This window comes from Phalangium opilio, unplaced genomic scaffold (genome assembly GCF_054372755.1).
Source record: "Phalangium opilio isolate 3A_F unplaced genomic scaffold, DU_Popi_V2 ptg000031l_1, whole genome shotgun sequence".
Classification (NCBI taxonomy): domain Eukaryota; kingdom Metazoa; phylum Arthropoda; class Arachnida; order Opiliones; family Phalangiidae; genus Phalangium; species Phalangium opilio.
The window spans coordinates 7,186,875-7,209,895 of record NW_028324158.1 but is presented as its reverse complement, the minus strand read 5'-3'; the positions used below and the strand labels follow the sequence as shown (position 1 = coordinate 7,209,895).

Genomic DNA, 23,021 nt, shown 5'->3' with positions numbered 1-23,021 from the left:
TGTAAAGTATTTGTGTCAAAGGATTTCCAAGTGTTAGGTATTCAAAAAAAATATTGTGCATCTCTTATCTCTAACCAATTGGAGCACTGCATCAGAATTCGTACTTTTCCATTGGATGAATTTTGTCCCCTTTTTCCAGTTTGTATGGGATTTCCGAAGGATTTAGTCAAAGGAAAGGTTGGAGGATTGGAAAAATGTATTCCCGTTAACACTAACTTGTTAAAAAAATTCCCAGGTGTAAAACTAATCATTTTGAGTTCGATTTCCGATAAATCGTCGGAAATTTAATCGGTATAATAAACTAAAGAAATAAACCAACAAACAGTAAGTACTTTCAGCATAAAGCAAACTATATTTGAACTTAAGCCTTGGCTTATAATTATGTGTTTACTTCATCCATGGAGACATGGACTCCATGATCAGTCTATTTTTTAACCTTTAACCAGCTTTTTACGATTGCATAAGTGTTTTTTATCGCTATCACTATCTTTTAGTTACTTTTAATTAGTTTTATTTGCTAAAACTATTATTAGTGTTTAAAAATATGAATTTCCATGAACTAAAATGTTTTATTTTAAGTACAAATTTCATGGTATCGGAACTGACTGGTTTTTCGACATTTTCCATTGTAGATATGATAATTCTAACGGGATAAAAGCCTACTTACCAATATAAGAAGCGAGGGCGAATTATATGGACTACAAAGTCAGGAAACGGATGTTGAGTGAAAGCGAAATTGAAGGAGGCTCTAACAAAGCGGGAAAGATATCACCAAAAGTTGTTGTTGCATCTTCAGTGGGTAGTAGCAGTTTACATCGAGCCGTGGCTATTTTAGACGATAATATACAAAGTCACTTGGCAGAAGACAGGCGCAGAAATGGTAACTATGATAAAAATCCTTTAAAGCCACCACCACCTCTCAAACTGTCCCATTTAACGGAAACTAACCACATGTAAACTGTATCTTGGTGTCCCCTATTATTATTATTACTCCTTCCCTTACTCAAAAAATTTAATGTGATAAGGTCTTTTAGACGCCTTAAGAACATAGTAAACTAATTATAATCATTCATATGGTCGCGTCATATTGATCAATCTCTTATATCTGTGTCATCTTGATCCCAAAACAGTTGTTTTTAACATTCCCTATTACTATATCCCGCTTGAAGGGAGGGACACGCTGTCTTCTCCTTTGTATATTGAATCTACACTATTGAACAAACTTTCATATTCATTGTAAGAGCTAATTTTTGTTCAGAGTATAGCCAATTGTTTTCACATATGGTATGGATTGCTTGAATAGTATATCAGCTTAACTGAAAGAAAGAACGGAGTTTCCCCCAATTTTACATTCGAAAATAGATCTTCAGTTACTTTAAACAGGGTTCTGGCGAAATTTTTCTATTGAAAGTCCCTGACTTTTCCATCTAATCCCTGGCCAAAGTTTCCCCAGACGCCCGTCCAAAGTTTCCCCAGACGCCCTTCCAAAGTTTCCCCAGACGCCCTTCCAAAGTTTCCCCAGACGCCCTTCCAAAGTTTCCCCAGACGCCCTTCCAAAGTTTCCCCAGACGCCCGTCCAAAGTTTCCTTAGACGCCCGTCCAAAGTTTCCTTAGACGCCCGTCCAAAGTTTCCTTAGACGCCCGTCCAAAGTTTCCTTAGACGCCCGTCCAAAGTTTCCTTAGACGCCCGTCCAAAGTTTCCTTAGACGCCCGTCCAAAGTTTCCTTAGACGCCCGTCCAAAGTTTCCTTAGACGCCCGTCCAAAGTTTCCTTAGACGCCCGTCCAAAGTTTCCTTAGACGCCCGTCCAAATTTTCCTTAGACGCCCGTCCAAAGTTTCCCTAGACGCCCGTCCCAAGTTTACCTAGACGCCCGTCCAAAGTTTCCCCAGACGCCCGTCCAAAGTTTCCCCAGACGCCCGTCCAAAGTTTCCTTAGACGCCCGTCCAAAGTTTCCTTAGACGCCCGTCCAAAGTTTCCTTAGACGCCCGTCCAAAGTTTCCTTAGACGCCCGTCCAAAGTTTCCTTAGACGCCCGTCCAAAGTTTCCTTAGACCCCCGTCCAAAGTTTCCTTAGACCCCCGTCCAAAGTTTCCTTAGACCCCCGTCCAAAGTTTCCTTAGACCCCCGTCCAAAGTTTCCCCAGACGCCCGTCCAAAGTTTCCTTAGACGCCCGTCCAAAGTTTCCTTAGACGCCCGTCCAAAGTTTCCTTAGACGCCCGGCCCAATGTTTCCCTAGACGCCCGGCCCAAAGTTTCCCTAGACGCCCGGCCCAAAGTTTCCCTAGACGCCCGGCCCAAAGTTTCCCTAGACGCCCGACCCAAAGTTTCCCTAGACGCCCGGCCCAAAGTTTCCCTAGACGCCCGGCCCAAAGTTTCCCTAGACGCCCGGCCCAAAGTTTCCCTAGACGCCCGGCCCAAAGTTTCCCTAGACGCCCGGCCCAAAGTTTCCCTAGACGCCCGGCCCAAAGTTTCCCTAGACGCCCGGCCCAAAGTTTCCCTAGACGCCCGGCCCAAAGTTTCCCTAGACGCCCGGCCCAAAGTTTCCCTAGACGCCCGGCCCAAAGTTTCCCTAGACGCCCGGCCCAAAGTTTCCCTAGACGCCCGGCCCAAAGTTTCCCTAGACGCCCGGCCCAAAGTTTCCCTAGACGCCCGGCCCAAAGTTTCCCTAGACGCCCGGCCCAAAGTTTCCCTAGACGCCCGGCCCAAAGTTTCCCTAGACGCCCGGCCCAAAGTTTCCCTAGACGCCCGGCCCAAAGTTTCCCTAGACGCCCGGCCCAAAGTTTCCCTAGACGCCCGGCCCAAAGTTTCCCTAGACGCCCGGCCCAAAGTTTCCCTAGACGCCCGGCCCAAAGTTTCCCTAGACGCCCGGCCCAAAGTTTCCCTAGACGCCCGGCCCAAAGTTTCCCTAGACGCCCGGCCCAAAGTTTCCCTAGACGCCCGGCCCAAAGTTTCCCTAGACGCCCGGCCCAAAGTTTCCCTAGACGCCCGGCCCAAAGTTTCCCTAGACGCCCGGCCCAAAGTTTCCCTAGACGCCCGGCCCAAAGTTTCCCTAGACGCCCGGCCCAAAGTTTCCCTAGACGCCCGGCCCAAAGTTTCCCTAGACGCCCGGCCCAAAGTTTCCCTAGACGCCCGGCCCAAAGTTTCCCTAGACGCCCGGCCCAAAGTTTCCCTAGACGCCCGGCCCAAAGTTTCCCTAGACGCCCGGCCCAAAGTTTCCCTAGACGCCCGGCCCAAAGTTTCCCTAGACGCCCGGCCCAAAGTTTCCCTAGACGCCCGGCCCAAAGTTTCCCTAGACGCCCGGCCCAAAGTTTCCCTAGACGCCCGGCCCAAAGTTTCCCTAGACGCCCGGCCCAAAGTTTCCCTAGACGCCCGGCCCAAAGTTTCCCTAGACGCCCGGCCCAAAGTTTCCCTAGACGCCCGGCCCAAAGTTTCCCTAGACGCCCGGCCCAAAGTTTCCCTAGACGCCCGGCCCAAAGTTTCCCTAGACGCCCGGCCCAAAGTTTCCCTAGACGCCCGGCCCAAAGTTTCCCTAGACGCCCGGCCCAAAGTTTCCCTAGACGCCCGGCCCAAAGTTTCCCTAGACGCCCGGCCCTAAGTTTCCCTAGACGCCCGGCCCAAAGTTTCCCTAGACGCCCGGCCCAAAGTTTAACTAGACGCCCGGCCCAAAGTTTAACTAGACGCCCGGCCCAAAGTTTAACTAGACGCCCGGCCCAAAGTTTAACTAGACGCCCAGACGCCCGTCCAAAGTTTCCCTAGACGCCCGTCCAAAGTTTCCCTAGACGCCCGTCCAAAGTTTCCCTAGACGCCCGTCCAAAGTTTCCCTAGACGCCCGTCCAAAGTTTCCCTAGACGCCCGTCCAAAGTTTCCCTAGACGCCCGTCCAAAGTTTCCCTAGACGCCCGTCCAAAGTTTCCCTAGACGCCCGGCCCAAAGTTTCCCTAGACGCCCGGCCCAAAGTTTCCCTAGACGCCCGGCCCAAAGTTTCCCTAGACGCCCGGCCCAAAGTTTCCCTAGACGCCCGGCCCAAAGTTTCCCTAGACGCCCGGCCCAAAGTTTCCCTAGACGCCCGGCCCAAAGTTTCCCTAGACGCCCGGCCCAAAGTTTCCCTAGACGCCCGGCCCAAAGTTTCCCTAGACGCCCGGCCCAAAGTTTCCCTAGACGCCCGGCCCAAAGTTTCCCTAGACGCCCGGCCCAAAGTTTAACTAGACGCCCGTCCAAAGTCTCCCTAGACGCCCGTCCAAAGTTTAACTAGACGCCCGTCCAAAGTTTCCCCAGACGCCCGTCCAAAGTTTCCTTAGACGCCCGTCCAAAGTTTCCTTAGACGCCCGTCCAAAGTTTCCTTAGACGCCCGTCCAAAGTTTCCTTAGACGCCCGTCCAAAGTTTCCTTAGACGCCCGTCCAAAGTTTCCTTAGACGCCCGTCCAAAGTTTCCTTAGACGCCCGTCCAAAGTTTCCCTAGACGCCCGTCCAAAGTTTCCCTAGACGCCCGTCCAAAGTTTCCCTAGACGCCCGTCCAAAGTTTCCCTAGACGCCCGTCCAAAGTTTCCCTAGACGCCCGTCCAAAGTTTCCCTAGACGCCCGTCCAAAGTTTCCCTAGACGCCCGTCCAAAGTTTCCCTAGACGCCCGGCCCAAAGTTTCCCTAGACGCCCATCCAAAGTTTCCCTAGACGCCCGGCCCAAAGTCTCCCTAGACTCCCGTCCAAAGCTTCCCCTAAACGCCCGTCATACCTATTGGTTTTTCATAAATATAACCATGATTATAAACTTAATAGATGTAAAAGAGGAGAGACCTTTTGCTATGTGCTCGCACAAAATGAAACTTGAAACGAGCAAATCAGCGTGCAATAGCACAGCTTTTGAGAAGAAATCCTCAGCCTCTTCTCATCATAACCACAAAGATAAAGTGAATAATTGGGATATTTTACCCGATATTATTATGGACACTTCTGATAGCGATAGCGATGTGGATATATTGAATCACAATCCACGAGCTGGGGCTGAAAACGTAGCTCACGTTCCCAAAAGTAGCCGGAATGGTGGCGTAAACGTTGAATGGAATCACCACGAAGGTAGCGCTCGAACTAACTCGGAAGGAGTTCCACCGAGTCAAGCTTCAAAACGTAATTCCTGTAATGTTGAATGGAACCATGATCATGTTTACGTCACTCCAAAAACTGCTGGAGGATCGAGAAAAGATGATATTGCTGGTAAGAAATGAATGAAAAGCTTTGACGAGCGTCCAAGGGGTGGAAAGTTGTTAAGATACACCAATGTTGAGTTTACAATGTCTTCAAAGGTCCCTCGCATCGTAAAGCAGAAGCTACAAGTCAAAGAAAAGAGTCCAAAAACACGCTAGAATTAGATAATAATTGGCCCGAAGCTCCCGATTTGCAATTAGATTGTTTAATCACATCAGACGATGATGATGACAATGAGGATGATGACGACGCTAGTTCTATAGAACTCGTTAGCATCGAACCCGCGAGGTAATAGAAATTAAACTTGCGTAACTATCTTGAAAGTTAAAACTATCTCCGGAATATTCAACAGGAAAGTTCAATATCCAATGAGTAACAAAGTCCCTGTCATATCGCACGAAAGTAGTGTCGCTAACCGCCCCATTAGAGATTGGAGAAACGCCCCAAGTGGAAGCAGCGCCATTGGAACGGGCGGAGGTCCTAATGTTAGCGTGGCAAATATTCCTCTAATAGCCCAAAACCGCAAGAGAAAAGAGAAACCCGCTTTAGTGGTTGACTTAACTCAATCTGATGAAGAAACTGCTAATCCTAGGCCTGACATGTTTGTTTCTACTGCCTCTCAAACTACAGCGACTGAAGTGCCACCTTCGAGTACCGCTAGGTACTGGTAAATGAAAATAACGTCGAGTTTTCTTTCATTAAAGGGAGGGTGAAGTAGAAAATCAAGTGATTTTTTATCGATTCTTCTACTAATTATAAGACCAGTCTGCATAGTGAAACATTCAGGAAATACCAACTCCGAATGATTTTAAAATTATTTCAAATTAGGTTCAGATTTTAAGGATAATTTTAAATAAGGACCTCCGACCAATCGCGTAACGCCTTGCCTTTTTATTAACAAAATTCTCGTGGCATGTTCCGCGTTGAATGAAATTTATCATGAGATTTGATAAAATTCGCGCGCGACGTGATAATCATGGCGCGAGACATGGAACGTGCCACGATAATTTTGTTCATATAAAGGCATGGGGTTACGCGATTGGTCGGAAGTCCTTGTTTAAAATTATCCTTAAAATCTGAACCTAATTTGAATTTTAAAATCATTCGGAATCTGTATTTCCTCAATGCAGACTGGTCTTAAAATTAGTAGAAGAATCGATAAAAAATCACTTGATTTTCTACTTCACCCTCCCTTTAATACTCTATTCTGACAACGCTAATTTGATTATACACTTGGCAGCAGCAATAACAACAGACCCCCGAATCAAACTCTGAACAGGGGTTTCCAACCTCTCCATTATAGCCCCAATGCCTCCTGCATCAATGCCACTTTAGTGGGCAATCCCTCAAACCTCAACCATAATCCTCAATTCCTCAGCGCTCCGAGACCAAGCTGTCGATATCATTACAATCATTATCAGCAACCCAATTGTCAAGATCCGGCGGCTGATAGTTGTCTTCGCTCGGTGGTACGTCACGCGTATGATCAGTTCCAGTTTTACCTCAACCATTAACGTAATGTCAATTGAACAGGGCACTCCAGTTGAACAATGCCGCGCCTATACGGGTTGTCTAGGTCCGAATCTTTCGCCAAGTCCCGCGCCTACACCTTGTCGGCACACTCACGTTTATCCCGGTCCTCCTAGTCCACACGTGCCTTATATAGCCGCCGCCGCCAGAAACGTTCACGCTACCACGACTCCGCCTCCTCCAACGTTTCATCATTTTTACAACCCACCGCCAGAGATTCCTCATAGCCACAATTTTCCTCCTCCACCTTTGACTAGGATGAATCCGACGCATCAAAGACTTTGGCTCGTAAGCCCCGCCCTACAAATATTACATCTGATATTGTAATCCGTATGCTTTCTCTTTAGACGCAACAAAGAATGACTGAAATGCAGAGACGTACCATGTATCACCATCCATTGATTTTGCAACGGTAAAAATGTTTTTCTTAAGATTGACATTGTTGCATTTTGTTTTTACATTAAAGTATTTGGCTGTTGATTGCTTAACTTTGGTTTTTGAGACTTTGATTGTACTGTGATATGACTTTATGCCAGTGGCTATTTGCTTCATTTCATTTATTAATTGCATGAAACATTTAGGATTATTTGTTCGGTGCTTGATACCCATTGTGGTGTTGACCATGAGCCCTTAATACCCATTGTGGCGTTGACCATGAGCCCTTAATACCCATTGTGGTGTTGACCATGAGCCCTTAATACCCATTGTGGTGCTGACCATGAGCCCTTAATACCCATTGTGGTGTTGACCATGAGCCCTTAATACCCATTGTGGAATTGACCATGAGCCCTTAATACCCATTGTGGCGTTGACCATGAGCAAGTTAATACCCATTGTGGTGTTGACCATGAGCCCTTAATACCCATTGTGGCGTTGACCATGAGCCCTTAATACCCATTGTGGCGTTGACCATGAGCAAGTTAATACCCATTGTGGCATTGCCCATGAGCCCTTAATACCCATTGTGGCATTGACCATGAGCCCTTAATACCCATTGTGGCATTGACCATGAGCCCTTAATACCCATTGTGGCATTGACCATGAGTCCTTAATACCCATTGTGGCGTTGACCATGAGCCCTTAATACCCATTGTGGCATTGACCATGAGCCCTTAATACCCATTGTGGCGTTGACCATGAGCGCTTAACACCATTGTGGCGTTGACCATGAGCCCTTAATACCATTGTGGCGTTGACCATGTGCACTTAAGACCATTGTGGCGTTGACCATGAGACCTTAATACCCATTGTGGCATTGACCATGAGCACTTAACACCCATTGTGGCATTGACCATGAGCCCTTAATACCCATTGTGGCATTGACCATGAGCCCTTAATACCCATTGTGGCATTGACCATGAGCCCTTAATACCCATTGTGGTGTTGACCATGAGCCCTTAATACCCATTGTGGCGTTGACCATGAGCAAGTTAATACCCATTGTGGCGTTGACCATGAGCCCTTAATACCCATTGTGGCATTGACCATGAGCACTTAATACCCATTGTGGCATTGCCCATGAGCCCTTAATACCCATTGTGGCATTGACCATGAGCCCTTAATACCCATTGTGGCATTGACCATGAGCCCTTAATACCCATTGTGGCATTGACCATGAGTCCTTAATACCCATTGTGGCGTTGACCATGAGCCCTTAATACCCATTGTGGCATTGACCATGAGCCCTTAATACCCATTGTGGCGTTGACCATGAGCGCTTAACACCATTGTGGCGTTGACCATGAGCCCTTAATACCATTGTGGCGTTGACCATGTGCACTTAAGACCATTGTGGCGTTGACCATGAGACCTTAATACCCATTGTGGCATTGACCATGAGCACTTAACACCCATTGTGGCATTGACCATGAGCCCTTAATACCCATTGTGGCATTGACCATGAGCCCTTAATACCCATTGTGGCATTGACCATGAGCCCTTAATACCCATTGTGGCATTGACCATGAGCCCTTAACACCATTGTGGCGTTGACCATGAGCACTTAATACCCATTGTGGCATTGACCATGAGCCCTTAACACCATTGTGGCGTTGACCATGAGCCCTTCATGCCCATTGACTCTGTCCATGAAGTTCCCAGCACTTGATGACCATATTGGTTACCTATATTATTAGTAAACTATAACCCTCCCATTGTTTTGATTCCATTACAGTCAAAGGGACGCCTTGACTCTACAAAGACTAATTGACTCTCAAGCCCATCCTCCCGCGTCAAACTTTTACATTTGCCCAGAATCCATGTCAGCGGCGCCTACTATAACCATGGCTCCCACAGCCGTTTTGCCCAACCAGTTGACTTCCAATATAGCGACAGCCATGCCTCATCCCGCTGAGAACCTATTTGCCCCGCATCCCAGCGTTCTCATGCCTCCTGTCACGACGGCCAATACGGGAATGCCCGGAACATCTTCCCCCTCCATGGTACATCCTGGTTCCAGTCACATTGCCGTTTCCGTCACCACCATGCCAGCTCCTGCTGTTGATATTATCGTGGATCCGGCTGGTAGTATCCAATCGGAAATCATCGTCTCTGGCTCTCCTAACGACAATGGTCATTCTCATTTGCACCATCATTTACACCAACATCATTATCACCATCCCGCTCCTCCGCCCCCTCCTACTCCGCCACGTTTGCACCATTTTGGATTTACGCCTGGTTTAAGTTTTGGATTAACTTCTTCAATGGTAAAGTAATTAACATAATAATACTTAATTACTTAAAACTAACGCGTTTAAACCAATTTAAGCCTGTCAACCAAAGGACAGCGCCAGATATGTTATCATTTTCGGAAATGGCTCCGGCAGTTACGCTACATTCGCATTTTATGCCGACTATAATGTCGCGGTATCTAACACCGCCTAGGTTTGGGGAATTTTATCAATTAGTTGAGCAACGTCGCTTGAATATCAATCGGGGTGCCACCCAGGAAGTTATAGAAAGAAATACCTTCTTTCATAAATATAAAAAGGTTAGGCTTAGTTAATAGTTACCTTTATATTAATAATTAGTTTTTCTGCCTTTGGACGTCGCGTCTTCATTCTTAAAACTTTGTTTGTTTGTTTACAGCTTCAGAGAAGTAGCGAAAATGAGGACAACATTGAGAAATGTACTATTTGCCTGAGCGAATTTGAGAACGAAGAGGATGTTAGGTAAGATGCTGAACCCCTTTGTGTTGTGTTGTGTTGTCTTTGTTGTGTCGGACCCAGGTCCACTTTGTAGACAATCGTTTGACTTGATTGAATAGATTAAAATGTCTTCAAAACGTTCCTGAAATAAGAATTAATAGTTATCTGTTATCAGTAAACAAATTCTTAGCTAATAGAGCTATCTTAGAACTGTCAGTGTGACGTAACCTATGCTATTTGCAAATAGAACCAAATCGGTACCAAACATGGCCGCCCACTGCCAAAGGTGAGGCCGTGACGTTTTAGCTATGCACTGACGTCACAACTGAGATAGCTCTATTCTATGATCCTTTAAAGAGAGTACGGCAAATTTGCCAAGGCTTAAGCTAAGCCTTGCGCAAGGTATGTTTGTCGCGGATGCGCGTGAAAACTGCCATTGCTAAGTTTCTGGCGCTTGTATCACTATCAATTGTCATTATACTTAAAAAGGCGGTTGTTATTCTTTATAATCCACGATTCTTCATTTTGCCAAGGCTTAACTTAAGCCTTGCCGCGCATGATCGAAGTTTTTGAGTAAATAAACGACCGCTGCTGGGTTTCTAGCGCTAGTATCACTATCAAATATCATTATACTTATAAAGACGGTTGCTATTCTTTATAATCCACGATTTCATGGTTAGGTCTTACCTTTGCCAAGGCTTAACTTAAGCCTTGTCGCGCATGACCGAAGTTCTATGAGTAAATAAACCACCGCTGCTAGGTTCTAGCGCTAGTATCACTATCAAATGTCATTATACTTATAAAGACGGTTGCTATTCTTTATAATCCAAGATTCTACATTTTGCCAAGGCTTAACTTAAGCCTTGTCGCGCATGATCGAAGTTTTTGAGTATATAAACGACCGCTGCTAGGTTTCTAACGCTAGTATGACTATCAAATATCATTATACTTATAAAGACGGTTGCTATTCTTTATAATCCACGATTTCATGGTTAGGTCTTACCTTTGCCAAGGCTTAACTTAAGCCTTGTCGCGCATGATCGAAGTTCTATGAGTAAATAAACCACCGCTGCTAGGTTCTAGCGCTAGTATCACTATCAAATGTCATTATACTTATAAAGACGGTTGCTATTCTTTATAATCCAAGATTCTACATTTTGCCAAGGCTTAACTTAAGCCTTGCCGCGCATAATCGAAGTTGTTTGAGTAAATAAACGACCGCTGCTAGGTTTCTAGCGCTAGTATCACTATCAAGTGTCATTATACTTATAAAGACGGTTGCTATTCTTTATAATCCACAATTTCATGGTTAGGTCTTAACTTTGCCAAGGCTTAACTTTAGCCTTGTCGCGCATGATCGAAGTTTTTGAGTAAATAAACGACCGCTGCTAGGTTTCTAACGCTAGTATGACTATCAAATGTCATTATACTTATAAAGACGGTTGCTATTCTTTATAATCCACGATTCTTCACTTTGCCAAGGCTTAACTTAAGCCTTGTCACGCATGATCGAAGTTTTTGAGTAAATAAACGACCGCTGCTAGGTTTCTAACGCTAGTATGACTATCAAATGTCATTATACTTATAGAGACGGTTGCTATTCTTTATAATCCACGATTTCACAGTTTTCCAAGGCTTAACTTAAGCCTTGCCGCGCACGCTCGAAGTTCTTTGAGTAAATAACCATTGCTAAATAAATTTTTCATTATATAATTTCAGGCGTCTACCATGTATGCACCTTTTTCACAGCGAATGCGTTGACCAGTGGTTAACAACAAACAAACAATGTCCTATATGTCGAGTGGACATTGAAGAACAGCTAAAAGAATTTGGCGTTACTTCCTAATTCAAAATCAATCGACACGATACCAACGTGTGTACACCAGAGACGTGAGTTTAAAATACCCATTTTTTCAAAAGTGTTTTATATTATATATATATATATACTGTGTATAGGGTATACTGCTTTAAAAAAACAACCTTAATTAGTTTTGTTTCAAAATGCTTTTAATTAAGTTTAAAATTTAGCACGGGCTGGATTTTAAAAGACTTGAATTTGTTTTTCCCCCTTTCTATAAACGCGCACGCGCAAAAGAGACCGTACGTAACTGCTTAGAATATTAATTATCAATTTATAATTATTTTTTGGGTTCACTAATTAAGAGAACATTTTTATTTTAAAAAAACCCGACAAGACTGGAATTTAAAAAAATATATCTTCGAGAGTTCACTGTCTTTTAGTTAGTGTCGAACACCTTATATTAAAAACAAAAGAGTTTAAAGGTTATGTTGTACGATTTTATAGCCTTTTTTCCCTTCTTTTATATACATATATATTTGTATATTAGTTATATAGCATAATTAGATAATTAATTAGTGAATTATTAACTGCTCTGCCTTAAGCTGTTATAGACTATATATATATTTTTACATTTATCTTATTTTATTTATTTAATGGTTTAGGGCAAGTATATTTCGCGTATTATTACTATTATAATAAAGTAGTTTCCTTAAAGGCTAGCTACATTATAAGAGTTTATAATAAATAATTTGAATTTTTAGTAAGTTTTTTTTTTTAGAGTTACGAAGTTTCAGTTTCAGTTTCAGGTTAATTAATTTCTTTTTTATAATTTTAATGAATTTCCCAAAGAGTAGAAAGAATAATTTATCTCTTAATTAATATTTGAAAGGTTAATAAATTGATTAAAAAACGTGTTGCACGCAAGAGAAATTTGAGATAAAGAGGCGCGCTAACTGTGGGACAGCTCCGGTTAGGTGGGACGCTAGAAATAGGGGAGGTTTACTCGGAAAAATGGCGGACTGTCTACGTCTTACGAATCACGTAGACCGCCCGGGACGCTAGAAATAGAATAGGGAGGGAATACTCGGAAAAATGGCGGCCGGTCTACGTGATTCGTGCATCGTAGACCGCCCGGGACGCTAGAAATAGAATAGGGGAGGAATACTCGGAAAAATGGCGGCCGGTCTACGACGCACGAATCACGTAGACCGCCCGGGACGCTAGAAATAGAATAGGGGAGGAATACTCGGAAAAATGGCGGCCGGTCTACGTCTTACGAATCACGTAGACCGCCCGGGACACTAGAAATAGAATAGGGGAGGAATACTCGGAAAAATGGCGGATGGTCTACGACGCACGAATCACGTAGACCGCCCGGGATGCTAGAAATAGAATAGGGGAGGAATACTCGGAAAAATGGCGGATGCTCTACGTCCTGCGAATCACGTAGACCGCCCGCCATTTTCCCGAGTATTCCACCCCCATTTCTAGCGACCCACCGGACCTGAACTGTTCCACAGTTAGCGCGTCTATTTCTCTAAGACTTCGCATCATCCTTGTTGTGCGTATGATACTTTAACTTCATTAATTTTAGTTTTAATATCACAAGATAATAATCATCCTTGTTGCCAGTATGATACTTTAATCTCAGTAAGTTTAGGCCTAGTTTTAATATCACAAGAACTTGTACTTAAGAGTTAAGTATAATTTGTTATTATGAGTGATATAGTTTTTTTTATTTACGAGAGATGGATATTTGAATATTTCACACACCTTTTTTGAATCAATTTTTTAAACTTTCCGTTGAGGGTATGTTTGTTTGTTTATATTTCTCGTCAGTTAATCTTTAATTAGATTTGATTTCAGGTTTAATTAAACTACCTTATTTTATCAAAGCAATTAGTTAAAATGATAAGAGTTAAGAAATAATTAGTTTTTGTTTTCCTTATGATTTAAATCAATCTTACGTATAATTATTTGCATTTGATAAATTTAAAATAAAACTGAATGAATTTTCTTTGTTAATTAATTAATTAATTAATTAATTAATTAAGTTCCGATAAAAACTCTAAGCTTGACGGAAAACTCTAGACATTTTTTTTACACCTATTCGTATAACATAACCTTTAAATGAACTTTTACATTTAACCTTTACCTCTATAAAGACAAGATAAAAAGCCAATAAAGGGATTTACCTCCCAGTTTTTTCTAAATACTACAGAATGCTAATAATTTACTTAATATATCGATAAATTGGATCGTTTTTTCGTGTTTTTTGGTTCATTTTCACTCCACGCTTTTTTTAATTCATAACTCAGGGACAGTCATATCTCGGTATGTTTTTTTTTCTTATTATAATTATAAGCATAAATGAAACCATTAATTACATAGAAAGACAAATTAATTAAACAAACTTAAGCTGAATAATATCTTTAATTAATTAAATTAATCCGTGAATTAATCAACTAACCGAATTGCTGTGCTAACTTTTAATCGATACTTCCAAATAAAGAATGAAACATACATTTTTGTCCCCTCATAATTAAAAACCCGTATTTTTTTAACTATCAACTAAAAAATAAATAAATAAAACCAAACCCCAATTTTTTAATCTCCCTTTTGAAGTGATTCCTAACTTTTTCAAATAACACAGTATAAAAAAAAATATATATGAAAAAAAAAAAAAAATTCAAATGTGCTCATGTTCAATCATGTTCGCGCGTTTTTTAAATACTGCTCAATCGATGTTTCCAAATATTTTTTAACTTAACTTACTGGGTGCAGTGATCTTTTGTTTCCACTTTAATTTATTAAGCCTCGTTGCGAAATTATCATTAATTAAATTAATTAATTAGCATTAAATCCCCGTAACCAACGTTTTACGTTAATTTAAAAGAATACGTAATTTTGATGTTCTTGCTGCGTTTAAAAAGGTAAGGTGACATTTTTTTCTCAACTCTTATTGGTTAAAATTGTTTTTAAAAAATGTCCGCCATATTTATTTACTATTTTATTTACTACAATATGATTGGTTAAAACAAGGGAGGACGCGTAATCTGAGGGAAATTGGTGGGCACGCTAACTCTGGAACGACTAGGGTTCGGTGGGACGTTAGAAATGGGGGAAGAATACTCGGAATAATGGCGGGCGGTCTATATCAGAATCTGGAAGAACGCCCGCCTTTTTCCGTGTATTCCTCCCCCATTTTCTAGCGTCCCACCCAACCTAAGCCATAGGGGAGGAATACTCGGAATAATGGCGTGCGGTCTATCTGGAAAACCGCCCGCCATTTTTCCGTGCATTCCTCCCCCATTTTCTAGCGTCCCACCCAACCTAAGCCATAGGGGAGGAATACTTGGAATAATGGGGGGCGGTCTATATCAGAATCTGTAAGACCGTCCGCCATTTTTCCGACTATTCTTCCCCCATTTTCTAGCGTCCCCCGACCTAAGTCGTTCCACAGTTAGCGCGCCGATAACCCAAAATCCTTGCTTAAAACACCGTAAATTTTTGAGTAGAATCTAATATCATTCCAACAGATAATTTCGCAACGACGGTTATATTAACTTTTAAGCCTATAATTTTTAATTTTAATTTAAAAATCTTTAATTTTGAAAATAAAACCCGGGGTTTCTCTGCCTTGGGAAAGTGTGTGTGCTAAGTGTTAATTAAAAAAAAGGCTAAAAAAACTTTCTTAAGCTAATTGTACTAAAAAAAAAGGGTTAAAACGGCAAAACTAAATAGAATAACTACTTTAGAATGGGAACCAAAAAAAAATATATAAATATTTCGGTTGCAAATCCAACAACAAAAAATCTTTTTAAACCCTTTAAAATTAAAAAAAAAAAAAAACCTACACGCCCTTAAAAAAACCAAAAACAAGAAATTTTCGCGATTAACTTAAAAATATACGGAGAAAAAATTACTCCCCCCATTTTTGTCTACCAATGTAAGCAACCAATCAAAAAATACGTCCATTTTCATAGTGCATTAAAAATTAACAAAAACCAAAAAAAAATATATTAAAAATATTTAAAACCATTCTAAAGTTAAAGTTAATTCTATTTAAGTTTTGCCCGCAAATATTTGCCATCTAGCACACTTACATTTAGGTCTTCCACTATTACAAATAATAAACAAACATACAAAAAAAATACATGGAAATTTAACATAACCTTGAAAAACTCCTTAAAAAAAAATAAACTAAGAAAAAAAAGTGCATTGAAAATAAATTGTTCATCCAAGAATTTAAACAAACAAAAAAATAAATAAATAAATCTACCTTGAAGGGGTAAATGAATTAAGAACTTCGCGCAAAAAAAATTTCCAAATCGTTTTAAGTGTCTCGCAAATCGCAATATATTTATCCTAAATATTGCTTAATTTTTTAAATTAATTGGGGGTTTAAAATATATAAAACTTCATTAGCCCCGCCCCCAAAACAAAATGTTTTTTCTCTCGAAACAAACAAACTGTATTTGTGGACAAACAAACAAAAAAGATTTCTTTAAAAAAAACGGTGTAATTTTATGGATATAAAACATTATCTCTACGGTATAATATATGTCAAGAAAACGCTAAAAACCTGAATAAATTTCCTAGTTGAATAATTAATAACAAACGCAATTAAAAAAAGAAAATAAAAATTAAATGTTCTAATGTGAGTATATTAATGGTGCTAAAAAGGCATTTAATTCATTCTTCCTTCATTTTTTTTTATAAAGCAAATGTGACTCTTATTTTAAAACCATTCATTCAAACTGAAGTTTAATAAAATTTCCCTAGGCCTAGTTTTTAAGCCTATAAAACAATAGAAACCCTTTCCAAATGTCTCCCGGGGGGGGGGGGTAAAATAGAGTCTGGTGTCTTGGCCACCTTGTTGTATTAAGATCGGAACATTAATTAGTTTATGGACAACAAATACGTAAATTAAGATGTCTTCAAACAATACCAACAGACTATCCAAATTTGGTGGACTGGAAACTTGGAAGCCTTATCTAAGGTCTTTGTTGTCCACATACCAATAGGGACTTGGCAATTCGGGCTTAACTCCGCCCCCAGCATCATTATGGTATGTTTTTTTAACAGAATGAAAGTTATATAAGCCCCTCCTCCTGGTATGTTTTTTAGCACTAGTGGAAGGTAGCCTGACGTTGCATGACGTAGTACTGCCAAGTCCCTATAGAGTGGTTGCTACTGAGAGGGGAGGAGCTACGGGGACGTGACGTCAATATAGGGACTTGGCAGTACTGTACTACGTCATGCAACGTCACCCTACCTTCCACTAGTGCTAAAAAACATACCAGGAGGAGGGGCTTATGTAGCTTTCATTCTGTAAAAAAAACATACCATAATGGCACTGGGGCGGAGTTAAGCCTGAATTGCCAAGTCCCAATTGGTAGTCTAAACTGTATGGCCTGAACTGACGATTTACAATATGGCCGCCAAAACCTAGGTAAGAGATAGGAAGGCGTCAGGCACGTCACATCACAGGGAAAGTTCGTTGTAGCAGACTATATCAAATAGACAACAGACGATACTGAATTCCCTCCCCCAGCCTGCCTTTGGAAAATAGTTTAAAAATAGACATTTTATTAACCCTAAATTATTTTACCCAATCAGCTTTAAGATGATTCGGTTAATTAGTAGATTTTGAAATATCTTTGAACTAATTATTTGTCACACCAAAACACCCTAGAGGATCAAACCAATACCCTAAAAACTTTTCTTCTTTTTTGGTAACAAATAAACTCTTTCAATTTCAATCCGCTCTCAATTATAAACACTTCAGCAATTAAAAGGGTTATTTTTACTAATTTAATAAACTTCAGATTAGGGGGAAAAAATTAAATTATATTTTAGCGCTTTTTTAGGAAAAAGTGAATTTAAATTAAAATTTTCCGGAAATTTGTAAAAAAACCTAGAAAAAAAAACAATTTAAATATCGGATTAAATCTGCGAGATATCATTTTTTCAAATTTCTTGGTGTCATCACTAATATCAATTTTAAATGAAAAAAAAAAAATACCAATAAAACTCGTATTTCAAATTTTTTGGGGAATTTAAAAACTTTTATATTATAAAAAATACTTAGAAAATAAAGAAAAGAAAAGAAAACTAAAATTTGCATCATCTGCCTTTTTTTTTAAACTAATTTTTTATATTAAATAAATAAATAACAACAACTCTCTCTATTGCCTTAAGATCGTCAAATTTTTCAAGTACTTCTAATTTAAAGCTCTGATAATACAAACTTATTTAGAAAAAACAAATTAATTATAATCTTTAATATTAAAAATTAAATAATAATAAAAATAATTAGTAGCAAATGTGGCCGAGCATATTTAAATGTTAACTAGTGTTAATTTAATTTTTCAAACGAAAATATGAGATATTGGTATTACCATGAGTGAATCATATACTAGCTCCCTATAAGTTACTCAGCCACACTGGCCTAATGTATCCAGCATTTTCTTCCCGCCAAAAATGTGTTACCTATATGCGACCCCCAGTGAGAGAAAATAACACTACTCTCCGCGCTTACGTATTTCCGGTAAAAAACCGGAAAAGGGGATCAACCAATGAAACTTTGAACTGGAAGGTTTAATATAAGCAGACGACGTTTTAGAAATGTTGTGATTGCTTGCGGACGGTTCACAGTCGTTTTTAATGGGTTAAAGTTGGCGCATAGGAAGTTTTATTTTTTCGCATTAGAATTGCAGAATTTTTTTATATTTGTTGACAAAGCCTAATTGAAAGAAACTCATTAAAATTCAGAGCGTTGCCTACGGTATAAGAATTTTAATTCCGTAGGCAACGTTCAGCGGCAGGAACTATTCATGGTGAGAGAACCAAACTTTATCAAATAAATAAGATAAATAACAACTTAATAGTTATCTCGAAAACCTTAATAAACTTTTTAATAATGGGTCTAAAGAACTAATAGAAAAAATTCTAGAGGGCCGGTAGGCCCTTCTAGATAAGAACCCACACCCTCCCGTAATGTTAAAGAAATAATTCACAGATTTTAGGCTTAGCGTCCCATAGAAAAAGCATGGGATTATTGGTGGTCCACTCCATCGAATAACTCAGAAACTACTGCGAAGTTAAAGTTCGGAACACTTTTGAATTTTCAAGCAACTATTGAATGTTGAACTTCTGAAGTTTGATTAAGAACAATTAAGTCAAAGTATTTTATTTTAATTAATTTATAAATCATGGAAAAACCGTTAAATATATTACACTGTTTGCATAGCATTTTATTCAGCCTCCATCGGGTTTGTGGCGCCTAGGATAACGCGTCTGCCTATGGAGCAGAAGATTGCAGGTTCAAGTCCTGGCAAGCTCGTTGTTTATTTTTACAGATCTTTTATTCAACATAAATGAAATAATCCTATAAATACAATGTTTAGATAATTTTTTGTTACGAAGTACGGGCTTGTGGCGTAATGGATAACGCGTTTGCATTCGAGGCAAAACATTGCAGGTTCGAGTCTTGGAAAGCTCGTTGTATATTTTTGATGAAGAATCTTAGTATATATAAGGGAAAATTCTTAAATAACAAACTTTCAATGAAATGTGCGCGTGCTGGCGCGTGGTTTAGACATAACTTTTTTTTTCAATCTATACAAAAAGGTCAACTAAACTTAATTGAGTCACCAACCACCTTTTTATATGAAACAAGTTACCACCCGCCTATATATGGTGAATTAATTTACAACCCGCCAACCAATTGTGAATTAATTTACCACTCCCCTGCCAAATGATTTAAAATTTTAATCTTTCCAATAAAATAATGAGAGGCACTTGGAGTGAGCCAATATTAAGGTTTCCCACAGTTCGGTTCAAATCGGTTTAGGACTAAAACTGAAACTGAACTGAAACTTTTCAGTTAAGATTTTCAAGAACTGAAACTGAACTGAAATTATCAGTTCGGTTCAGCCAAGAAACCGAACTGATCAGTTCAGTTTTCAGTTATAACTGAACTGAACCGAAAACCACTTCAGAGATTATCAAGAAGAAAAATACGGTGTCAGAGGCCCAAAATACCCAGAATGTAACTATAAACCGCTAACATTTTCTACTACTCTGTTTTGGAATCGTGAAGTGCCATACCTTAAGAGTCATGTTTATTTCACTAACTACTAATTATTAACATTGCACAATTTAACTTTGACTAATTAACTAATTATGTTACTCTTTTTAGTTACAAATTATTGGTATTCTTTTAGCCTGTGTCTCTCTGCAGAGGGTTCCAGCTAATCACGGGACTTAAATTAATAGCTTATTTCTATGCATCATTAAATATACGCGACATTAATGATTAATTATACGCGACACTAATAAGCTAACTTTACGCGACACATCCCCCAAAATATCATAAAGCATGCTATACTAAACGATGCCAGTTTTCTATTGTTCTACCAATGTTGGCGGGAACGTATTGATATCGTTTCTCGCGATAGATCGAAAGAGTACTTAACTATCTCTTCAGTTCAGTTTTTACCAGTTCAGTTTAAGAAATAAACCGAACCGAACTGAAAACTGATCAGTTTGGAGAAGTGAAAACTGAAACTGAACTGAAGCAATCAAATCAGTTTAGTCCCTAAACTGAAACCGAAAATAACTGAACTGAACCGAAAACTGAACTGTCTGAACTGAACTGTGGGAAACCTTAGCCAATATGCTCATGAACATCTTACTGGAACATCGAATTAATGACGTTTGACAAGCATATAATTATTTTTATAATATATTAATACAAATTAAGGCTGAATTAACAGATATTATATAAAAAAGACTTGGTTTACCCAAGCCTTGAAAACAAAACGATAAGAGTTTTTCCAGTTGTCTGAAGCGCAGATATTATTTTTTTCTATTGAATTTTAAAGACAATCCGTATTTTACTACTCTTTAGAATTTAATTCAATCACCTGTAAACCGATTTTACTGCTAATGGATTAGTTTCCTATAAATTAATTGAAATAAAAAATTACTTATCTCAGATTTTTCAACAAAAATTCCATTTTCCTGAAATATTTTATATAATGTATTTATTATTTTGAAGGATATCGTGTAAATTTAATCAAATTGGCACTTTCTTTTTTAATTTCCGAGAATTTTCCTTTCAAAAGGTTTTAAACACATCAAGTTTTCATAATGTTGTCAACTAAATAGCAACTCAACCAACACTTCTAAAATCTTTCTCATAAGTACTGATATACACACTTCAATAATTGTGACTGTACTTAAAGAAAAAACGAACCCGTTTATCAAATATTAGAAAGGTGATAACAGCCCCCTTTGTATTCTAAAATACCGCATAAAATATTAATGAGAGAATTATTTGAAAATTAAAGTACGTTCTCCATTGAAAAGAAAACATTTCATGATAAAAGGTTTCAGGAAAATGGAATTGTTGTTGAAAAATCTGAGATAAGTAATTTTTTATTTCAATTAATTTATAGGAAACTAATCCATTAGCAGTAAAATCGGTTTACAGGTGATTGAATTAAATTCTAAAGAGTAGTAAAATACGGATTGTCTTTAAAATTCAATAGAAAAAAATAATATCTGCGCTTCAGACAACTGGAAAAACTCTTATCGTTTTGTTTTCAAGGCTTGGGTAAACCAAGTCTTTTTTATATAATTTAAAGAAAGGCCCAACACATTTTTAACGAAGCCTGTTGTGAAACCCAAATTATTTTTAAATAAGCAAAAGAATGAATGTGACGCAAAGAAGTCAAACCTCCAAACCCGTTAATTCCATTTGAAACTATCGTCACTTTCAAATTCTCGATAAATTAATTTCAAAGCCCTAAGAGAGGGCGCCGTCTACTATCACTTTCACCCGCCTCCCCTCCTCTCGACTACTATTCGGAAGAAAATGCTGGATACATTAGGCCAGTGTGACTGAGTAACTTATAGGGAGCTAGTATATGATTCACTCATGGTATTACTTTATATTTTTTAGAGATTAAACCCACGTATTTTCTTTCAATAACAAAATTAACGTAAAATATTAAACTTACATACATCTATTTTTCAATTAAATTAGCTCCCAATTAATTCCAGTATATTAATTTCGAAATTAAATTTACTTAGCAATATAATTTAAATTAAACTAAACCAAAGTAACTCATATTTTCGTTAATTATTTCACCCACGTCAAATTAAATAACCAAAAAAGAAAAAAAATAAACTTTAAATTTTTAAATATAATCTTAGATTTTAAATTTAAAAATAAAATTGCTAAGCAACGTAATTAAAATATTTCCAAATCTCTTAAATAGCCTTATTAAAAAAAAAAAAAGAAAAGTCCCTATAGTTTATTTTTACGAGTAGCTTACTATTAGGAGTCTGGTCACGTGACGTGACGTCACCACTCCGCAACCTCGTTAATTTTAAGTCTATATTATTAATTAAAAAAAGTAAAGGCGTATGTTAATTCTTTTTTATATAGAAATCATTTCTAATATTATTTTTTTAAATTAAATTAAATTAAATTAAGCGTGATTTATAATTAAATTAAATAATTCAACCGGTAGTTTATAAAAGATTATTCAAAAATATAAGAACAATTCTATACGGTAGCCACGATTAAATTTTTGAAGAAAATAAATAAATAAATAAAAAGGAGTGATTTGATATATATAAACAAATAAATAAATAAATAAATAAATAAATAAAACTTCTGTATATATTTGTAATTAAATGGTCGTGAATTTTTTAAGTCTGTGTAATTTTTGTAAGGCTCGCTGGCAGAAGATTTAGCTATGAGAAAAAAAATGATGTTATAGAATTCTGTAAAATGTCATTGCCAATATATATGTATATTATATACTGACTATATATATATCGTCTCCGCTTTCTTAAATTATATACTGTCAAGATATAACCCGCGAAATGTCTAGCTCATCAAAGTGGTGGTGTATCTAGGTTTTTTATCATAGACGTCAAAATAATATAAAACGGAAAAGTTGAAGGAAAATTGCTGAGTAGAGTAGCTGCGTGGTTGGCATGGATTTGTATAAATCCTAACATATTATGGATTCTCAATTTGGCCCAAAAAGCTTGCCACCAAGTATGCTGTACACCAAGAAGTGATATCTAGTTTATTAGGGAGAAGGTATAAGATGCCTAAGTATCCGCGCGCCATAGTCCCAGTCCCCCTTTCAAAATACAAGGGGGACGTAAAAGGAGGCCGGGCTATTTCTATCTGGTTTTTTGGCGCCTGCGCTGTAGTGTTTTTGTATCAACGCATTTGTATGTACCGATACTGAGGGTTGACTACTAACTTCGTCGAATAGGACTATAGTGCTTCAAAATTACCCCCGACCTTTGATATG

At 38.9% G+C, this 23,021-nt stretch overlaps 1 protein-coding gene and 1 long non-coding RNA gene across 5 annotated transcripts in view; one reads left to right on the top strand and one right to left on the bottom strand.

The window, feature by feature from the left end:
• The first annotated feature begins 132 nt into the window (after positions 1 to 132).
• On the top strand, positions 133 to 17,590 carry LOC149690351 (uncharacterized). 4 transcript variants are annotated; one of them, XM_089869879.1, is made up of 12 exons: positions 133 to 324; positions 633 to 880; positions 4,771 to 5,205; positions 5,295 to 5,484; positions 5,549 to 5,857; positions 6,440 to 6,665; positions 6,730 to 7,014; positions 7,074 to 7,138; positions 8,900 to 9,431; positions 9,494 to 9,715; positions 9,814 to 9,896; positions 11,592 to 17,590. In XM_089869879.1, exons 2-12 carry the CDS (start codon positions 694 to 696, stop codon positions 11,716 to 11,718), a joined length of 2,661 nt encoding a protein of 886 aa, XP_089726005.1. In that variant the 5' UTR covers positions 133 to 324; positions 633 to 693; the 3' UTR covers positions 11,719 to 17,590. The 4 variants fall into 4 exon arrangements, with proteins under 4 accessions (XP_089726005.1, XP_089726003.1, XP_089726002.1 ...); XM_089869877.1 differs by having other exon boundaries at positions 5,549 to 5,863; XM_089869876.1 differs by having other exon boundaries at positions 5,549 to 5,863; positions 6,437 to 6,665.
• The window catches only part of LOC149690343 (uncharacterized), a 94,939-nt gene continuing 81,689 nt past the window's right edge, over positions 9,772 to 23,021 (bottom strand). Inside the window, exon 3 of the long non-coding RNA XR_016383698.1 lies at positions 9,772 to 10,014. This is a non-coding gene — a long non-coding RNA (uncharacterized LOC149690343). The remainder of the gene's footprint in view (positions 10,015 to 23,021) is intronic.

What these genes read in the sequence shown, in the direction of transcription:
- LOC149690351 (XM_089869876.1), top strand. Translation starts at nt 694, where the DNA reads ATGGACTACAAAGTCAGGAAACGGATGTTGAGTGAAAGCGAAATTGAA. An exon ending in CGCATCAAAGACTTTGGCTC is followed by an intron (nt 7,015 to 7,073) that starts GTAAGCCCCGCC and finishes CTTTCTCTTTAG; the next exon opens with ACGCAACAAAGAATGACTGA. An exon ending in TCTTTCATAAATATAAAAAG is followed by an intron (nt 9,716 to 9,813) that starts GTTAGGCTTAGT and finishes GTTTGTTTACAG; the next exon opens with CTTCAGAGAAGTAGCGAAAA.